Below are 21,094 nucleotides of genomic sequence, written 5' to 3'. Positions count from 1 at the left end.
TCGACAAATTCGGAGAAGGATTTGGCTGATCCTTGCAAATTCAAGAACGAATTTGGATATTTACTCATACAACTACTATATGACAACTTTATCTCTCTTATTAGCATTATATTTTTTATTGTTTTGGTTTTTGCACCAATACACACACAAATATATATATATATAAGGTAGGATCCGTTGAGACGAGATGTAAGTTAAAAGACTTACACCAAATCACATTCGTTATATCTATTTAGTGGATGTTTGGTTGCACTGTTAAAAAGCCAAAAAGGACTTCTGGTTCACTTAAAGCGATTTTGGGTTGTTTGGTTCTCTCCCAACGTGATGACGATGTCGTACGGTTCCCTGCTCAAAATCAATTCTAGGTGAAGCTGCTATTCCTAGCTTCTGAAAATCGATTCTTCAACTGCAGGTTTGCCTTCCATCAAAATCTCTTTTTTGCCCTTGATTTGTACTGCTTTTCACCTCCCTCATAACTTTCCATCTAATCAGAATTCATTAGCTATGTAGTTACTCTCTGTTCATACAACCCTCTTTATATAGGTAGGCTCATTTGTCACTCTTTCATTCTTAAACACGCAGGAAAAGGAACACAAGTAAATGGCCAAATAGTTGCAGTGTTTGGTACTCAAGGGTAAGCTCAAACACTCATCTTTTGTCTATTAATTCAGTTTTGATAACCTTGCATTTGATGTGTTTGATAAAATGCCTAAATAAAAAACAATTTATTTCTTTTGTTTTCCTTGACCTTAGTTATGATTGTTTTTTTTTTTTGCTTGAAATATTAATGATATTGATGGAGTTTGAAAATAGCTTCTATGTTTTTCATCAAATGATAATGAGATTGATGAATATTATTTGCATTGTGTGAGTGCTTTATATTTACTCTTAACAAGTTTTAGATGTCTGTGATTTTTGCTTCAGATTTGTTGTTCACTTATCCTCCATAAGCTCTATATTTCAGTTTTAACTGGTTCTATATAAGCTCTATTTTTTGGTTCAGTTTTAACTGGTATTTTGGCTCTGATTTGCTTGTTTTCTTGTTCAGTTTTTACCACCATTTTGGTTCAGTTTTACTGGTTTTTTTGTTCCAGTTTTGCTGGTTTATTGTTCTAATCATAGTTATTTGCAATGCCATGATTTCTTATGTTTATGGATTGAGACATTGTTGATGGTTTGAGTAGATAAGTTTAAGCACCAGAATGAATCATTTGCCAAGAATGTCTTGGATTCATTCAGATTCAAATGTTGTAATTGTTTTAGCAGTGAGAATAGATAGATGTCTTAGACTCATGCATTTTTTTTTATTAGCTGATCTTCTATTTTACTGCATCTTTTTTTGCTATAACATTTCAATGGCATATTGTTTTACACGCTCATGCATCGAGTTTAAACTATCTTCAAACCAATGAAAAATCTATCAAAGTCCAATTCTTGGTTATATGGGTTCTGTATGGACTAACTTCTACCTTTTGACATTCAAGATAGCTCCTGATTCTTTGAATGGATTAGACTAAGTGTTTATCTTTCGGAACTGAAGTTATTGATATAGAATTGTGTTAGGAATTATTGTTCTGAATTCTGATCATACTTATCTGGAACATTGAAGTGCTAATATCATGAAGCTATTTTTTTTGTAATGCCATGATTGACAGTAGATCTCATTACTAATTGTTACTAGGAACATTAAACAGATCATACTTATCAGGAAGTTGTTTTAGATTTTACCACCTCTTGTTAAGATTTATTTTTTGCCCTGCCATTTTTGACAGTAGACAAATCTCATTACTAATTGTTTACCTTTGACAGTAGCCAAATCTCATTGCAAAATGAACTATTGGAATGAAGAATCAAATGAAGACGATGATTGTTGTAATATTTCAAATTTGTATTGCACTTAATATTATATTATCCATTTGTAATTTTAATGAGTACTTCATGTTTAATATATATTCCCTACATGTATTTTTATTTGAATATTGTGTGATTAACAATAATATTAATCTAGTAATTTTATTGTCAATTAATAAAAAAAATGAAGGATGAAAAACTAAATAAATGTAAAATTTGATGATATTAATCTAGTAATTTTATTGTCAATTAATAAAAAAAATGAAGGATGAAAAACTAAATAAATGTAAAATTTGATGTATATGCATACATATACAAAGCTCATTTTGGTCTTTTACACATCTAAAAACAATTCTGACTCAAAACATCCAAACAACATTTTTTCATACAAATCACTTTTGTTTTGAAGGTAACCAAACATATATCACTTTACATTCAACTCACTTTTAACCAAAATCAATTTTATCAAAATCAATTTTTTCCACCACACAACCAAACACACGCTTAATCCAAAGGCTAACAATATCTGAACATAAACAGATCATGTGGTCAACATTAGAAAGCATGTTATATTATTTTTTTGGATTAATAGGTCTTTACCCCCTGTAATATTTTTTTTTTAGATTCCGTCCTTGTAAAATAAAGATTCTTTAGGATTGCCTCATGAACCCTGTGACTCAGCAGAATCTTTGATGTGGCACCTACATGGCTTTTTCTTTTTATTTTTCATTTTTTTTGCTTGCCACGTGTAAAAAATAGTTTACACGTCATTTTTATTTAAAAAATTAAAATATAAAATTAAATTTTAAAAACCGTAAATTATTTTTTAAAAAATCTGAAAATTAATTTACAAAATCTGAAAAAATTCAAATTATTTTTATAAATCGAAAAAAAATTAGATTTTTTTTCCAAAAATTAAAATTTCGAAAAAGTAAAAAATATTTGAATTTTTTTCTTATTATTTAATTTCGAAAAAGAATTTATAAAAATTCTGGAATAAAGATTTTGAAATATAAAATAAAATCATTTTTTTTTATTTTTAAAATTACATTTAGAAAATCTGAATGTTTTTTCTGATTTTAAAAAAATTCTGGAACTTAAAAAATCTGAATTTTTAATTTTTTTATTAAAAATAATCTGACTTTTTTTTCTTTCTATTTTTAAAATAATTACAAAAAAGATTCTAAAATTATAATATTATCTAAAAAAATTATTTTGAAAATTAAGTTTCTGAATTTTTTTTTTAAATATTCCTAATTTCGTAAAAAAATTGATTGATTTTTTTTTTTAATTTGGAAAAAGATTTCATAAAAATTCAGGAATAAAACTCTCGAAAAAAATCGGAAATTAAGATTTTGATTTGAATTAAAAAAAATTATATTCAGAATTTAAAAAATCTTCAAAATTTCGTAAAATTTGAATTCTAGAACAATATTTCAAGATTTTATAAAAAATTTCAAAAATAAAACTGAATTTTTCTAAATTTAAAATTTTCGAAAAAAATCTGAAGTTAAGATTTCAAAAATTTAAATAAAATCAAATTTTTTTTCTTCAGATTATATAGTTGGAATTTAAAAATATTTATATCCAGATTTTTAAAAATTAAAATATTTTCCAGTATTTTCATTCTTTGTAGAAAAAATAAAAAAACTTTTTTATTTCGAAAAAAATCTGAATTTTTTAGTTTTCGAAAAAGATAAGACAATTTTCTATTTCGAAAAAATATCTAAGTGTATTTTAATTTTGGAAAAAAATCTATTTTTTTTTTCGTTTTTTAAAATTTAATTTTTTAAATAAAAATGACGTGTAAACTATTTTTTACACGTGGCAAGCAAAAAAAATGAAAAATAAAAAGAAAAAGCCATGTAGGTGCACATCATAGATTCTGCTGAGTCACAGGACTCAGGGGGCAATCCTGAAGAATCTTTATTTTACAAGGACGAAATCTAAAAAAATAAATTTACAGGAGGCAAAACCAAAAGTGTCATATATTACAGGGGTAAAAATCTATTAACCTTATTTTTTTTTCCCTTTTCTTTTTGCGATTGCTCCTGGTTCCTTCTCTTGCTACCGGTCTCGTCTCCCTCCCAATCTGTCCTCCCTTTAACACAATTCTTTGTTCATGTTTTTGTGAATTATAACAATTTATCGTTAAACCTCAATTGTTTCATGATTTAATTAAAAATCATGGTGCAATTTTGTGAATCTTAATTGCAAAATATTGAAATCATTATCCTTGCAAAGAATTGACCACTCAATAAACCCAATTATAAGCATTGAGATCTTGCATTTAATACCCTAAGACATTAGTTAAGAAACTAAAAATAAAAAGGAAAGTCAAATTTTACATAAAAAAAAAACACTTTTTTAACTTTTAAAAAATATAATACACAGTTTTCAAAACAAAATTTTATTTTGAGGAGTGTTATTTGAACAACCAATTTAGTGACAACTTATTTGACAACCATACTTTACAAAGAAAAAAATAGTATTGGCACGGAAACCATAGCAATAGAGAGATAAAGTAAAAAATAATATGAGTATGAGAGAGAAAGTTGTTGCAAAAATTATCACTAGATGTTCAAATATCATTTCTCTTTCATTTTACTATAACTTAACACCATTCCCATTATCAAACAAACGGACGGTGTTTTGAGTCCAACAGGAAAAAGAAGGGATAGCTGATAGATAGCGTTGTTTTTACGAGCTTTTTAAACCCAAAAAATAAGCGTTTTATTCACGCCTTGAATTATAAATATATACCTTTTAAATATAAGAGTGTGTCTTTTCGTATCGATTTGAATCCGGATCTAGCGCCTTCGATTCACCCCCTTCAAAACCCTATCTTTTGCTTTCTCTCTCTTCGCCTCACTTTTTCGAATTCGAATTCGAATTCGGACGCAAACACCATCGCAATGAGGAAAGGTGCTAAGAGAAAGACCAAGCACACCGATGATTCCCAACCTGATTCCCAACCTGTTGCTTCGTCTCAAGAAAACGAAAACAAAATCACCAAACCTAAAGCTAAACGCCTTAAAACCTCTAAACCCCATTCTGAACCTGAATACTTCGAAGATAAGCGTAACTTGGTTCGTTATTCTACTTTAAACTACATTGTTAATGTTATTATCGTTTTTCTTTATGTTTTTATTAAACTTAATTTTGTTATAATTCGTGTTAATTTTGAATTTGATTTTTGATTAATTTAGTTGTGCATATTGTGTAGCTTTTAATACTGAAGAAAAATCGTTTATTTTTTTAGTCAATCGTTTTTGTTTATAATTATTAAGGAGAAACGGTAATTAATGTTTGCGATTTCGTTTATATAATTAATTAGGTTATTTGCACCATTTGAATAAATTAGACCTAACTGAGATATCTCTATTGTTTTGCCGATGATTTCGATTTTGTAGGAAGATTTGTGGCTCGAAACATTCCCTGTTGGAACTGAGGTTTGTTGAATTTATTTGATTTTTTTTATGAGTTGAAATTTGTTCCGTGTTTTTGTTTGCTCACTGTTTTATACTATTTTTTGTGATTTCAGTGGGACCAATTGGATGCTGTGTATCAAATCAAGTGGAATTTCTCTAACCTAGAAGTGAGTATTAGGGCTGCTTGGATTTTCGTTAATTTTTCGTTTTTGAGTATCATTAACTGCTTTATTTGACTGAAATGCTGATGATTTTTGTGTTTATGTTCAGAATGCATTTGAAGAGGGTGGCTTGTTGTATGGAAAGAAGGTTTACCTCTTTGGTTGCACCGAGCGTAAGTAGCTTGTCAATTTTACTTTTATGTTTTTGTCATTTTGAGAAGTGGTTAGGCAACTAATTTGCTTGGTAGCCGACCCCCCCTATTTGGTCATATTTATCTTACATTGTTATGCTTCCTGTTGTCGTTTGCAGCTCAACTGGTCATGCATAAAGGGGAAAACAAAGTTGTCTGCATACCTGTTGTTGTCGCGGTAAGTTCTCACACTGGGTTGCCTACGTGTAACATGAAGACACGTTGACCAAACTAATTACAGTATTTTTTCATTAAATTTGGACAATTTGAGCTTCCAAACACGTTTCTTCTGACCACAACATTGCTTGATCCCCTAAACTGGCTCCACCCAAAGGAAAAACAGTTTTCGTTACTGTCGTTAGTAATAACTTATTATATGTTTTCTTCTGTCTATAGTTTGTGTTTATCTCCTTGTGGGACGTGGTTTGTTTGTTATTTATAGACGTGGTATCATATCCTAAATGTTTAATTGTTAAAGTGTTGTGTAGAGATATATGTTTAGTTGTTAGGTGTAGTGTAGAGATATCGGTTTTACATGGTGAATCAACCTTTCAATTTTGATGAGCTGATTTTTCTTTCATTGTGATTTTAATTCTAAACTATTTCAACTCCTTTCTGTAACAGGTTGTATCACCTTTTCCACCGTCTGATAAAATTGGGATTAACTCAGTTCAGAGAGAGGCTGAAGAGATAATTCCTATGAAGCAAATGAAAATGGACTGGGTTCCGTACATTCCTCTGGAGCAACGGTATTCATCCTGATTTGTTTATTAGTTCAGTTTTAGCGGTTCCTTTGGTAAATTGTATTCAAAAGAGAAAATAGCTGTTCCTCGGAAACCACTCAACTTCTTCGTATAATTTATGTCTTTAACAGAGATAGCCAAGTTGATAGATTGAAGTCTCAAATATTCATCTTGCGTTGCACCCAAAGAAGGTATATTTTTTATTCCTTTTTTTTTTTCTTTCTTAATAATGTTATTGTACTTTTGTCTGATTTTTATTCATCTTTGTCATAAATTACTAAATATGTATTGGTAGCTGTATTATACCCTTTTCCCACTTGTACCCAAAAACTATCATTAGTATTTTGAAACAATGTCATTCTTATGTCCTGAAATATTGCTATGATATGGTAGGTATGGAAAGAAGTGTATAACAATACATGTGTTGGCCTGTTGGGTATATGTAAATACTGCTTTGAAAGTAATTGCACACCATCACTTATATGTAGTCAAGTCAATTACTTTCATTTGTATATCTCTAAGGAAAAGCCGTTCTTCCTAAGGGGCATTTTCTCTTTTCAAATAGTCATGACTCCTTGTTTTTACACTCTTGTACACACATGTTGGATAGCAACTGTACTTTATCTAATGTAAATTTCAGAAAACATTTCCATTTACCGTTTAATTAGTTTTTGTTGTTAGCATTCAAAGGTTTTTATCAACAAATTCTTTGACCTGTCGTCCTTGATGTAGCAAATTTGTGAATATGCTTTTATCCTAACCGTGTTATAATATGTTGTACAGGTCTGCTTTGAAACACCTGAAATTGGATCGATTAAAGAAATATGAGTACTGCTTGCCCTGTAAGTTTTCTGGCTTTAGAATAGTTTACTCACATGCATATGTTCGCTTCAATCGACCAGTGGATCAAGTTAATAGAATTTGAATCCATAGTTCAATAAAGTGAGAATGATGGAGTGTTGTGGACTGTATTATTTTGAATTATGGTGCATTTTGTATGAGGCATGCTGGTTCATCATCAGTTAATATTTTTATTATTATCAAGATAGTTGCTAATGAGTGATATTGTTTCCACAGATTTCTATCAGCCATTTAAGGAAGATGAATTTGAACAAAGCACCGAGGTTCCGATAATATATCCAGTTGAGCCAAAGCCGGTAATTATGATTTAAAAATTATCCAATAGGATTTACGGTCTTTGGGATGTTTTTTCTTACAGTATGGTTAGTTCCATATCTTGTTTTCTATATGTAACTTATGTATTGCTTGTTGCAGGTCTTCTGTGAATTTGATTGGGAATTAGATGAACTTGAGGTAATGAATTCACTTTATCCTGTTGTCAAACCTTCCTGATATGTTGCAGTATAGAAATTATTATCCTTCTACAGCTTATAATAGCCATTTTTGGAATCTTGGTATTATTTTGCTCGAAGTTAATGCTATTCTGCATGTTATTTTTACAATCATCGTTGTTGACTTTAATTGCCTGCCTGTTCTATGTTACCGAGTTCTAGGAAATATTAAATTATCTGGTGTAGGAATGGGACTTTTAGACATATGATTAAAGATATTCTTTTATTTGTCACTGTTTTGATGTGTTTTAATGTTTCTCCTTCTACTTGAGATTGTTAAAAGTTATGGGCAACCAGAGAAATATACTAATAATCGTCAAAGGTCTCTTACACTTGTTTGTTTAATATCCTGCAGGAGTTTACTGATAAACTTATTGAGGCGGAAGAGTTGGCAGAAGAACAAAAAGATGCCTTCAAGGTAAGTAAAGATATTTGTTGATTCATTATTCATTTTTTTCATGTCTTTGAAGTAACAAGTTAGGCTGATCACTTTCTTTCTTTAGGAATTTGTCAGGGAAAAGGTTCGGGAAGCAAAGAAAGCCAATAGAGAGGTACTTTTGGTGATTTGTGATATTGATGCACTGAACATATTATTTTTGCTTTCTGCGTTTTTAACCTTCTTTTCCTCTTGTAGGCAAGGGAAGCGCGGAAAAAAGCCATTGCTGAAATGAGTGCAGAAACTAAAGCTGCATTTGATACAATGAGATTTTATAAGTTCTACCCCGTTCAATCTCCAGATGCGCCTGATGTGTCAGGTGTAAAGGTTGGTATTTGGGCATTCTAACATATGACCTTTTCCTTTTTGGTAGAAGAAATTCACTGGATCAAGAGATGATTGTAAATACTTAGGAGCACAAACAGTATAGAACAAAGAAAATATCAATGAAATAATACTGATTCCCGCAGCATACGTCTTAAAGTCCTTGGGATGGACTGATCCATATCCCGGCACTGATATAGAGTTTATTACACTTACTCCCCAGAATTATAGTGAAATAAATGATTATGTTCAGAATGAGTTTTTCTTGCACCTTACAGTGTACTGATAATATATTTTTCTGTGCTTGCAGTCTCCATTCATAAACAGGTATTACGGAAAGGCTCATGAGGTTCTTTGATTAAGCTCCAAGACAACAATGGCAATTTTCATGGCGTTTTGCCAGTATTGTGTTCTATATGAAGTTTACCAGGCAACCTCTTAGTGCTCCATTGAATTTTCTTTACCAATGTAATTGTCTAATAGGGACGTACAACGTAAACTTGTAGTTCAGAAATCCTAGATAAGTGAACTAGGTGGTGAGGATAATTGAGACGTGTTTCTGGCTTCCATTTTGTAGAGAATTTCTGAGCAGCTTGAGCTGCAATTCACATTGCTCATAGCTTATCTTAGTTTCCTCATAAAAGTATTATTTTTTCCTTCAAATTAATTTAAATGTATGACAGTTTTGATTTTGATATCATAAAATAAATTTTAGTTTCTTTTCATTGTTCCCACCCTTCAAATTTAAAACTTATTTGCTATTCGAATTAAATTTTATGTGCAAAGATTGATTCAAATATTAGACTTTTTTGTAAAAAATTTGTCACAAAACAATAATTCCAAAATTTTTACATAAAAATAATCTATAAGCTTATGAAAAAATAATTGTTACAAACCGGATATTTTTTAGTCAAATAACCTTATAAAACAAAGTATAAGTTAAAAGTTCAAAAACATGTCTTACTAAACATACCCTTAGTAACATCTTAAGGATGTATTATAATACTTCACAAATCAATAAAATTATCGGGAAACAAATCTATCAAATCATATCGAACAAATCGTTCACACATGAGACAAATCAATTTCAACAATGTTAGTTAATTTTTTATTCTAGTAGAACATTGTACATAATTAGATCTACGTAACCGATCTCACTCAATGAAAAAAGTCACTTGCTGATAGATACACGATATGGTAGTTGGTCTCATTTGTAAAAAGCTTCAAATATATCACCTGAAAATACACAATGATAAAAGTTAATCAAACCCACCATTATACATGAAAGAGATATAAATGAAATTGAAATTGAAAATAATGTCAACAATACTGTTAAACAATTATTTTATACAAACATTAGTGAATTTAGAGATGTAACCTTTTTCATTTTCTGATTCTATAATTTTTTCTTAATCAACCAATTCAGTTCCATGAAATTGTCTACGTTACATCCACCAAGAAGTTATACTTTGTCTACAATTTCATGAAACTGAATTGATTGATTAAGAAAAAATTATAGAATCAGAAAATGAAAAAGGTTACATCTCTAAATTCACTAATGTTTGTATAAGATAATTGTTTAACAGTATTGTTGACATTATTTTCAATTCCAATTTCATTTATATCTCTTTCATGTATAATGGTGGGTTTGATTAACTTTTATCATTGTGTATTTTCAGGTGATATATTTGAAGCTTTTTACAAATGAGACCAACTACTATATTGTGTATCTATCAGCAAGTGACTTTTTCCATTGAATGAGATCGGTTACGTAGATCTAATTATGTACAATGTTCTACTAAAATAAAAAATTAACTAATATTGTTGAAATTGATTTGTCTCATGTGTGATCGATTTGTTCGATATGATTTGATAGATTTGTTTCCCAATAATTTTATTGATTTTTTTCCTTAAAAAAATTGTATTGATGTTTTATTTTTAAAACTTTAAATCTGAAATATTGATAGCCTAGACAACCTTACATTAGTGATTTTAAACTTTCCTTTTCAATTCGAAGCTTTCTATTTTGTTTAAATTACATTTTTAAAAACTCTCCACCAAAAACTATTCATTTTTCAAATTACATTAATTTATTTTAAAAAAATTACAATTCCATTGATTAATGAGCTTCGTTTTACTTCCCTAAAAAAAATGAGCTTCGTTTTACTAATCAAATTAAATTAATATTTATTTCAGCTACAATTTGATTAAAATGACATCCAAGTATTCTTAAACTTTCTATTTTGTTATCAAACTTGAATTTGGATTGAGGACATAATTCAACACAGTTTTTTTTTTTTTTTTTTTTTTTTTTTTAAGGAAAATTCATTTGACAACTTAATAGGCATTAGGTGAATTTGGGTTTAGCATTTGAATTGACAATTATAATCTTTCTCAATTATTCACGTACTCTTTTCAATAAAACTAAAAATGTTAATATATTAGGAAAATCAAGTTTGTTTGTTTTTTCTTACAAAGTTTGTTTTTTAATTGAATTTATTGAAAAAGGAAGCGTGTGCTAAAAAAAATGAATTTATTGGAGGATTAAAAATGAGTGAGCATGGTATTCTAAAACGGTGCTTAAAAATGAACTAGCATAGTATTCTAAAATGCCGTTTAAAAAAGAACGGATGAAGTAATAATTTTGGATGTCTTTTTGGTTTGAGTGGTAAATAACATACGAAAATAACAAATTTGACATTTGTTCATGTAAAAAAAAAAAATTGACATTTATCCACATAGGTGATATTTACGAATAATAATATTGCATTTAATATAAATATCATATTTTCCTTCAAAAAAAAAATCTATTTCTCATATATCTTAATATATTTATAAATAGTTTTTGACCCTCTAAAATAAATAGTTGCCAAAAATTTTAAAATTTTCTTTGTTTTACGTATATAATAAAATTCTCAATTGGACTTAACCAAAAAAAAAACTCCTAATTGTTCTTCATAAAGAAAACCTCCCAAATTGAATATATGCTTTTGTTTCTTAATTAAAAGATTACCATCTTTATTGTTTTTAATAAATTGTGTAACTATTTGTTTTTTTTTAAAGAAGACAAATTATCTCATCGAAATTGGCACAATGGAGAATTGTCTAAAATAGAGGGGAGAATATCGTTCCAATAGAAGAAATTGTTAAGATCAAGATTTATGTTAGCTAGGCTATCAACACAATGATTTTTTCCCCTAGATATGTGAGTAACTATGAAATTCATATTTCTTAAAAGCATCAGACGATTTTACCATCTGTTGCTTAAATGTCAAGGAACTGTTTTGGGGGATTTGAGGGCCAAATCTACGAGAGTGGAATATGTCTGCAACCCAAGATTCTTCAAATTATTGTTAAATGTAAGCTCAATTGCGCTCAATGCTCCAGTGATCTCTGCATGAAAAGTTGAAGCTTTATCAGTGTTTCAGTAAAGCAACCAAGAAAAGCACCTTCAATATTACTAAAAATACCTCCATATGATACAATGGCAGATGTAGAAGCTCAATTAGTGTTACCTTTTCTTCTAACTATTTATCCATCATAGAGGTTCCAAATGTCATCCATAGAAGAAAAATATAGTTGTAAATTTATTAAGGCAGAAAAACAAGTTCCAACTTTTCACTACAAAAGAACATTACAAAAAAAAACGTAAAGTGATTTCAACAATAGTTGAGCAAATGATTCACATAGAGGGAAAGTTGTAACCCCCTGCATAAGTATTTCATTTGCAGATATCTTATCATGCATGAACCTCCAATAAAGAAGAGATTTTGAAGGAGTAACATCTATTATGCTCTAAATAGCTTTTGCCCAGTGTAACTTTTGAGATTGATGAAACTTGAACGAGTATGCCTCTTGGAAATAAAGATCATCATAAGAGGTATACTTCTATATTATACATTAAATATAAGAATAATTCGTATTAATTTCATAAATTAGTTTCATCGTATTTAACTACGTGCGCCAACAAGTCAAATATTTTAGCATTCAAATTGACATGCCTTTATATTTGTTCAGGAAAAATTGACGGGGTAATTATGCTGCCAAGAATAGATAAAAATTGAAATAATAGAGGTTAAATAAATAAAAATTTCCTTGACAATTTTTTTTTTGCATGAAAGTGGATGACATCCAAAATTTAAGATTAAAAAAATTCAACAAATAACACCTACAAACTAACAAAACAAATTATCATAATATTTAGACTTTCACTAGAGCTTACATTGGGTTGTATCATTGCATTAGACTAGGATAAACCACACAAATAAGATTGACATCACATTTTCATCCAAAATCTTTAGGAACATATATATGAGTCATCTCATTTATATGTTATTCAAGCTCTGCTCTTCCATGCATTGTAGAACTTTAAATCATATTTGATACATTATCATCTCTCTCAAATTTGCGTCTCTCTTTGTCTGTAATTATACGATATAGTCAAATAAGATCAAACGAATGCACAACTTGGTAAAAAAAGGTTGGTTGGTGGTAATTTAATGGAGAAAGAAAATTAGAAAGAAAAAAGAAGACAGAAAAGAAATTCAAGATTTAGAAGACAGAAAAGAAATTCAACATTTAAAAATTTATAATAAGCAAGTATTTTTTTCATCTCATCATAACACATCAAAGACCAAAACGGAATGAATTTGAAATAATAGAGATTAAGTAAAAATATTGCATGAAAGCAAAAGACATCCAAAAACTTCAATTTAGTATGAAAATTAAATAAACGATATCCAAAACCTAACAAATTAGCTCATCATAATGTTCAGAGTTTTATGTGAGTCTACATTGGGTTGGATCATCACATTAAGTCAAGAGCAACCAAACATGTGAGATTGACACGACATCTTCATCCAAAACCTTAAGACATTAGGTATATTGATAATTTCACTTATATGTTTCTCAATGTCCACTCTTGCATCAAATGTGGAACTTTAAGTCGCAATTGCCACATCAATATATCTCCCTTAAGTGTGAGACTCTTTGTGACATGGTGAAATAGCCCAAAAAGGTCAAGCGGAGGCATAACATGGTAAAAAAAAAGTGGGTTGATGATGGTTTCATGAAGGGAGGTTTATGTTCGTATATTTTACTAAAAGAGAGAAAGAAAATTAGAAAAATAAAGAATATGAAAAATAAATTTGAACATGAGAGAAATGATAAAGAAAAAAATAGTGAGTTGTTTTGTCTATGAAAGTATTGAGAATAGTGTGAGTTAATGATAATTTTATGGGTTGGTTGAAAAAGTTGCATATTTATGAATAATTATTTTACCAAAAAATATACTCAATTAAAAAAACGCCACGTCGTTTAATTGAGTATATTTTTTGGTAAAAGGGTTGGATCATCACATTTGACTAAGAGAAATCCCATAAATAAGATTGACACCACATCTGCATCCAAACAAATTAAGACATTAAATATATTGATCATCTATGTTACTCAATATATACTCCTTCCTCCTATGTAGAAGTTTAAATCACACATAGCACATTAACATCTCTCCCTTAAGTGTGAGATGTTATGTGTTTGTGATATGATGAGACAGTCAAATAAGGTCAACGGCAGAAAATGGTAAAACATGTGGATTGGTTGCGGTTTCATATAGGGTTGTTTTTATTCTTTTATTTTATGAGAAGGGAGAAAGTAAATTTGAAAAAAAAAAAACATGTAAAAGAAATTTGAACATGAGAGAAATGATAAGAGAAAAAAATTAAGTAGTGTGTGTTTTATCGACCGATAATTTTACGGATTTGCTGAATGAGTTGGAGATTACTGAGTATTAACGCTATCAAAATATTACACTAATTAAAAACACCACGTGTTTTTTTTTTTAACAAGCATGTAGTTTGTCAACTCAGCAGAACAAATCTAAATTTTTTCGTTGTCAAATTCTATCAAATACCAAAAGTGAAAGCGAATGACATCTGAAAACTAAAATTTAATATAAAAAAATTAAACAAATGACACTCCATAACTAACAAAATAAATCATCATAATATTGAGACTTCAGTGAGAGCCTACATTGAGATCACATTAGGCTAAGAGCAACAACATAAATGAAGTTGACATAACTTCTTCACCAAAAGTCTTAAGGCATTAGGTATATCAGTCAACCCACTTATATGTTTTTAAACATTTTCTCTTGCATGTAATGTAAAATTATAACTCACACTTGACACATTAACATCTCTTTTTCAATTGTGAGACTCTCTATGCATGTGATCCACTACCATGAGCCACTCCCGCTCGCCAACGATGTTGGGACCTTTTGGGAAGCCAACACTAATGTGGATTAACATCTTAGAGAAAGAGCTACCACATAAGTGAGAATGATACCACATCTTCATCCAAAATTTTAAACCATAGTTATATGAATTTTTGTACTTATTTGTTGTTCAATCTCCAGTCTTTTATTCAATGTTTGGATTTAGTCGACACTTGATACATTACAATATTCTCTCTTAAATATGACAAAATTCTACTAGTTTTGTTCTATTTCACTGTACTCATAAATGATTTCCATTTTATATGATTGATTTCGTTTAATCAAGACCAGAACAAGGAGGATAGTACATCTCAAATTTTACTTTACACAAATAATCCAATATTTAATTTATCAGATATATAAAACTATAGATTGTATTAAATTGTGGGCAAAGATTATTCCTGGCCAGCTTAGTTGAAATTTTTATCAATCAATCAATAGTTAGATAGTGTTGCAATAATAGTTGATTTTCGTAATTGAGATTTAAGAATTAGCGTGTGATTCATAACAATAATACATTTTTTTTTTATCAAGCATAACTAGAATACTTTAATAGGTTCATTAATAAGTACTTTAATATGTGTATTTAAAAAATAAATAAAAATAAATTGAAAAAAAAAGAATTACATGAATTTGAGATGTGAAATCATGCACAATGTGTTTTTAGTTTATAAACAATTCAACACATACTAGCTAGATAATGAAATCATGCACGATGTGTTTTTAGTTAATAAACAGTTTAAAACATACTAGTTAGATGGTGCAACCATACACAATGTGTTTTTAATTAATAAACAATTCAACACATACTAGCTATACAAGTTTAAGCCACTTTCACATCCACAATATTACTAGAATATCATTTCACTGTTCCAACAACAAGAACACATTATTGTTATTTTTTTAAGAGAATGTTCTTGTTTTAATTTAGATTAATAATTATTTTAGTGTTCGAATGTGTGACTTGTTTTTTTAATGATCTAAATGTATGTGACGTTGTCATTATAATTTCGGGATGTATCAAAATTGAGACATCTTCAATGCTTAATTTTTTACAATTTTATGAATTAAATTGATTAAGTAAAAACATATTTGAGGACCAACGTAACTAACTAAATAGACACTTATTTGTTCCCATAAGCTTAGCTCATTTGGTAAGGGATAATGCACAATATGTGCAGGGGTCGGGGTTCGAACCTCAAACACCCCACTTATTCATCTTTAAGGTGAATTTCTCTAGCCACTAAGCTACTTGACAAAAAAAAAAAAAAATAGACACTTATTTTAAATTTTAATACATTTAAAATTATATTGACAACGTATCACATGTTCAAAGACCGAAATAACGGTTTACATTTTAATATATTAATTTTTTGTGAAAGATTATAATACATCTTTATGATATTACTAAGGGTATGTTTGGTAAGACATGTTTTTGAACTTATAACTTATACTCTGTCTTATAAGCTTATTTGACTAAAAAAAATTCGTTTCGTAACAATCATTTTTTCATGAGCTTATAGATTATTTTTATAAGCTTATAACTGTTTGTGATAAGCTAATTCAAGTAGATTATAATTTAAAGCTTATAACTTATTATTTTTATCTCAATTTTACCCTGCAGTCTTAATTAAAAATAAATATTAATTAAATCTACAAGTGAAAAAAAAGTGATTCTTTAAAAATAAAAGTTTTAAAAGTGAATAGAGTGATACATTGTCCAAGGAAAAAAAATGGAGTGACAATTGACATAATGGCCACATGTATACAGCGTTTAACCGATTTGCTATAATTTCGTGATTTTTTTAAGCTAGCTTTAGCATTATTGTTATCTTTTATTGGGGAAATAACTTATTAGACATGTGTTTGTCCTGATAAATTGTTTACCAAAATAGGATCCATGTCTTTCTCTCTCATAATTTGTTACACCTTTTTTCTTTTAGGAAATTGTAAAAGAGTGTTATTAAGGCGCTACCTAAGAATACAAAATATATCAATATGGTGTTGAAAAAATAAATATTGCGTTAAAAAATGGTATAACGGATTCAATTTTGTTAGACGTTTAAAATTATTATTTTAATGCAAAATTAATTTTTTGTATTATTAATTAGGGTCATGCAAACTAGTGCTCTCAGGGCACTAGTTAAGGATGCCAAAAACTATTTGTCTGCACGAACATTTTTTAATGGAGAAATTATATTTGTACAACTATTTTATAACAATTTTTTTCTTTTCTTTTTCTATTGTTTTTTACCAATAAAAAAAAGTGAAAAAGAAGGTCCTCTCAGGAGTAAGAGGAGCCCCCTCTCCTCTCCTTGGACGTCATTGGGAGGCAGTTGTTCAGCAAACATAAAGAAGGGGAGAAGTAAACAATTTTTTTGTTAGCAGCCAACACTCGGTGAGATTTAGTCACACGTTAAATAGATAGGATTTTTGAGAAGAGTTTATAAAGAGGAGACACTACTCACCGTACAAGCTGGTTTTGTAAGGATGAGTTAGGTCTCGATATTCATTTCATGATATCAGAGCCTATTGGGTCCATCGTTGGGCTTTCTACATCGTCCACGCTTCAGGCCCATTGGATCGGGCTGAAGCGTGAGGGGGTGTGTTAGGGGCCAACACTCGGTGGGATTTAGTCCCACATCGGATAGATAGGATTCTTGATAAGAGTTTATAAAGAGGAGATACTTCTCATCTCACCATTAAAGCCGGTTTTGTAAGGATGGGATGAGTTAGGTCGCGATATTCATTACACTTTCCACCACGAGTGTTACCACTAGTAAAACAATCATTTAACCTAAAAGAATCTCAGGACTTTAAATATCATTCTATAGTAACTTGGAAGCCAACAAGAACGCGCAATGAGATCAAAATAATAAAAACCTCTTGAAGGAAAACTCATCAGCTGACACCAAAACACTCGCTAAGCAGAAGAAGACAGACATGCATGGATAAAAGAATGAACTAACTAACTACAAGTTTCATAGAGTTTCACTTCAGCAGAAAAAGAAGTAAACCATGACCTTCGTCCTCAAACTTAGGATCAACAAACTTCTTAACAATCAAAATCGAAATGATCAATACCAACAGTACATAGATAGTGAATAATAAAGATACATAGTCTATAGTTTAAACCTATGTAAGAGTAAGACCTCTTCCTTGCATTGCCTTTGCTAGTTTCTGACTTCAACCAAAGTCGAATTTGTTGTGGGATCTGTTTGATCAATGCATTTTTTACCTCTACATAACTCAAAAGCACAACATAATGATAATTGGATGTTGACTTGGTCCGATGATATGAAAGTAACATTCATGGTCCTAAACTTGCACAAGTCACTAGCAACATATGGTTTTTCCATTCTAAATTTTAAGGTTATATATAAAAAATAATAGTATCTATATTACTTGTGTGTACTGTGTAGTATAAAGGAGACATTATATACTGAAATAGACAATAAGCCTCTTGCTAGGCATTCCCTCCCCACATCTGCCAATTAACACCATACATTTCCCCTCACAAATAAGAGCAATATTTTCCTTAAAAAGTAGCGATTGAAAAGAAACCGAGAGGCAGTACTAATTAACAACCGAATGTTGCCAATCTGGATCCCACGGAAAAAATAGATCAAATAGATTTTCTGTTTCACTTTGTGAAAGATTTGAAAAGGAAGAAATCATTATGTATTCAAAAATTTAAATTTCAGGCCTTTTGTAACAACAATGTTAACATAGTTCATGTCAGTAGATGGATGTAATGATACAGCAACTATTGGATTGGCTTGTATCTCTAGATGTTGGGTGGGATTTGTTCCTAATACCATTCCTCCTATCATCTGTAACAACCTTTCTTCAAATCTAACAATGTTCATCTTTGCTTTCAAAAAAGAAACAGATAAAACAGAATATTTCCAATTGGCAAATCATATCCATTTCTGTAGTTTCCTGTCTAATACGATCCAATGGAAACCTGAAATTCCATGCAAGAGCTAAATATAAAAAATAAATTTATCTCAAACAGTCAATAATTTTGCTTACTTCCAAGAACTTTCTCAAACTGGTAAACTGCTTTTGATCTGTCGAGGAAAATATAAACTAAACACACTACAATAGTAGTGAGCAAATCATGCTTAGTTTCATTGAGAAATCTTGGTAAAACTAAACATTAGTCTTTTTCAAAGAGAAGTAAAATAAAACACCACTTTCAGAATCGTTCGGTAAATGAAAAAGAAAAGGAAACTTCAATATTAATAAAGCATGTCAATAAACCATTGATCAAAAAAATGCAAGCCATATATGCCTGCGTACAAGCTGGCAATGTCTTCCACAAAAATCCTTTAAAACAACATTAACATCCAAGTTTCTTCAAGGATAATAGCATTTGAAATTTCCACTTGAAAATGGAAGACATGCCAAAAAGAAAATAATAACTTGCTCATTACTTTTAAGACTTCGCTTCCTCATTTCGTCACTTAAACACTCCGGTCCAAATTAAGCATCAGAATCCTCGTCCTTGAACTCGGGATCAACAAACTTCTCAACAATTTCATAATAAGAAATACCACTTGAATCTGCATATACACACACCGGTTCAAAACTATGATAATAAGGGCCTGGATAGTACTCCCTAAGATGCAAATCTTTGATATGATTATGCAATCTCTCCCACAAGCTTCCATCGAAATCCAGATTATAACATCCTGCAATGTTAAGAGATTCAAGAAGAGGGCATCCATCAAGAATAGCAAGCAACCCATCATCAGTGAGAGGGTTTTTGTGAATATCAAGATGGCGTAGCCCAGGCATTGTCTTTGCAATAATAAATGCCTCATCGCACTTGCTGCGGCCTCCATAGGACATCCCATTATATACTAGTGATTTCAACAAAGGACAATTTTGGCCAATAACTTCAAGAGATATCTTAGTTTGGAAGCCGTGTGAAATGTCAATCTCCTCTAACAGGGGAAATTTCTTTGCAGCTTCACACCATCCTTCATCTGAAACTCTCATGCATGAAGCAAGTTGTATATGCCTTAAGTTACTTGCCCTGTAAAAATTAAATGACGAAGAGACTAAGAAGAACACAGTAAAAGTATGATACATGGCGCTATATGTAAAAAAACAAACATTTCGACTTCTACATTTCAAACACATCCAAATTAAAATTTTAGAAACAAAGAAGAGTTTCAATTAGAAATAAAAGTGCAAGGGGTACTCATCTCATATACAACTCGAGTACTATAATTAGGAAGAATGAAACAAACTAAAAGGACACCCAAATGTTTAATTAAAATCTAGGACCTTAGGCAGGGTCGACTATCCCCCTATGCAAGCTGGGCTACTGTGCAGGGCCTCAAACTTTTGAGGGTCCAAATTCCTCCAAAAACATTAAATAAAAATGTTCAAGGGGCCAAATTTTAATCAAATCTGAAATTCTAAACTTAATTATGGCAATAAATCCCAAGTTTTGAGTGTCTCAAAAGTGTTTAAGGGTCCAAATTTTTGCATATGCCAATTTCGGCGTTCAAAATTTTGAGGGCTCAAAATTAAAACATAGTCTCCAAAATGTTTAAGATGCAATCCATAGGATTTACATACTACCATTCATAGAAAAGTTAGTCGCAAAGCTATTAACAACAACTAAAGAAAACACATAGAATGATAAAAAAAAAGCATAACATTCCAAATGACGTAAAAAAACATAAAATTGAATCCGACAAAAAAGCATATCAATCAACAATCAAATTACCTACCTATCAGCAATGTATTGGAGAAGATGATCAGAACCAAATCTATAAATATCAATTTTTTCTAAATGACCAGAACTTAGATCAACAGCATATTGACAAAGCTTGACCAAATAATCAAGATCAGGAGCATCAGCATTAGCATATTGAAAGTAAAGATGAAAAGTTCCCATTTGAATTTCACGCCACATGAAAGGATCTTTGCAAATGTTCCACCAATACGGACACACATTGCGTGCATTTGTAAGAATTTCAACAGCACCGAGCCTTTTGAGAATGTTTGATGTTAAGTCTTTGGGAAGTTCAAGCCAATTAGGGTTTGTTGTGATGATCTCAAGTTTCGGTTTCTTCGCCGGATTCGGAGAAGAAGACATCATGTGTCTCTTGGGTTTTCAAGTTGAAACAGCGGGGAATGTGATGTGCCACGCATTTTAACACTCAACTTTACTTTTTCGGCCATGAAAGGCGCCACTCATTTGTGTTGAGAATTTATGATTTTAATTGATGTATTAAAATTTAGTAAATAAATCTTTAAGACCATTAAATAATATTTATTTATGAAAATATGTATAATTACTGCATTCAAA

At 30.2% G+C, this 21,094-nt stretch overlaps 2 protein-coding genes and 1 long non-coding RNA gene across 3 annotated transcripts; 2 read left to right on the top strand and 1 right to left on the bottom strand.

The window, feature by feature from the left end:
- Positions 1 to 237: 237 nt before the first annotated feature.
- On the top strand, positions 238 to 2,023 carry LOC120577657 (uncharacterized). The gene is made up of 3 exons (XR_005643627.1): positions 238 to 412; positions 583 to 634; positions 1,810 to 2,023. It is a non-coding gene; the product is annotated as an uncharacterized lncRNA (long non-coding RNA).
- Positions 2,024 to 4,649: 2,626 nt separating this feature from the next.
- LOC120577625 (protein HEAT INTOLERANT 4) lies at positions 4,650 to 9,214 on the top strand. Its single transcript, XM_039829322.1, has 14 exons — positions 4,650 to 4,940; positions 5,265 to 5,303; positions 5,396 to 5,449; positions 5,553 to 5,616; positions 5,754 to 5,812; positions 6,259 to 6,383; positions 6,509 to 6,568; positions 7,161 to 7,219; positions 7,455 to 7,534; positions 7,653 to 7,691; positions 8,085 to 8,147; positions 8,233 to 8,280; positions 8,364 to 8,492; positions 8,800 to 9,214. The coding sequence occupies exons 1-14, from the start codon at positions 4,767 to 4,769 to the stop codon at positions 8,845 to 8,847; spliced, it is 1,041 nt and encodes a 346-aa protein (XP_039685256.1). The 5' UTR covers positions 4,650 to 4,766; the 3' UTR covers positions 8,848 to 9,214.
- Positions 9,215 to 18,978: 9,764 nt separating this feature from the next.
- LOC11436174 (putative F-box/LRR-repeat protein 9) lies at positions 18,979 to 20,975 on the bottom strand. Its single transcript, XM_003630054.4, has 2 exons — positions 20,514 to 20,975; positions 18,979 to 19,807 (listed from the first exon to the last, which is right to left on the bottom strand). Exons 1-2 carry the CDS (start codon positions 20,882 to 20,884, stop codon positions 19,252 to 19,254), a joined length of 927 nt encoding a protein of 308 aa, XP_003630102.2. The 5' UTR covers positions 20,885 to 20,975; the 3' UTR covers positions 18,979 to 19,251.
- Between the last annotated feature and the right edge of the window lie 119 nt (positions 20,976 to 21,094).

This window comes from Medicago truncatula, chromosome 8 (genome assembly GCF_003473485.1).
Source record: "Medicago truncatula cultivar Jemalong A17 chromosome 8, MtrunA17r5.0-ANR, whole genome shotgun sequence".
In the NCBI taxonomy this organism is placed as follows: Eukaryota; Viridiplantae; Streptophyta; class Magnoliopsida; order Fabales; family Fabaceae; genus Medicago; species Medicago truncatula.
The sequence above is the reverse complement of the archived record's forward strand: the minus strand, read 5'-3'. Positions and strand labels throughout refer to the sequence as shown.

Bases quoted from the DNA above. Each gene is read 5' to 3' on its own strand.
- LOC120577625 (XM_039829322.1), top strand. From the start codon at position 4,767: ATGAGGAAAGGTGCTAAGAGAAAGACCAAGCACACCGATGATTCCCAA. The intron at 5,450-5,552 runs GTGAGTATTAGG...GTTTATGTTCAG, and splicing joins GGAATTTCTCTAACCTAGAA to AATGCATTTGAAGAGGGTGG. The intron at 6,384-6,508 runs GTATTCATCCTG...TGTCTTTAACAG, and splicing joins TACATTCCTCTGGAGCAACG to AGATAGCCAAGTTGATAGAT.
- LOC11436174 (XM_003630054.4), bottom strand. From the start codon at position 20,884: ATGATGTCTTCTTCTCCGAATCCGGCGAAGAAACCGAAACTTGAGATC. The intron at 19,808-20,513 runs GTAGGTAATTTG...TAATTTTTACAG, and splicing joins CTCCAATACATTGCTGATAG to GGCAAGTAACTTAAGGCATA.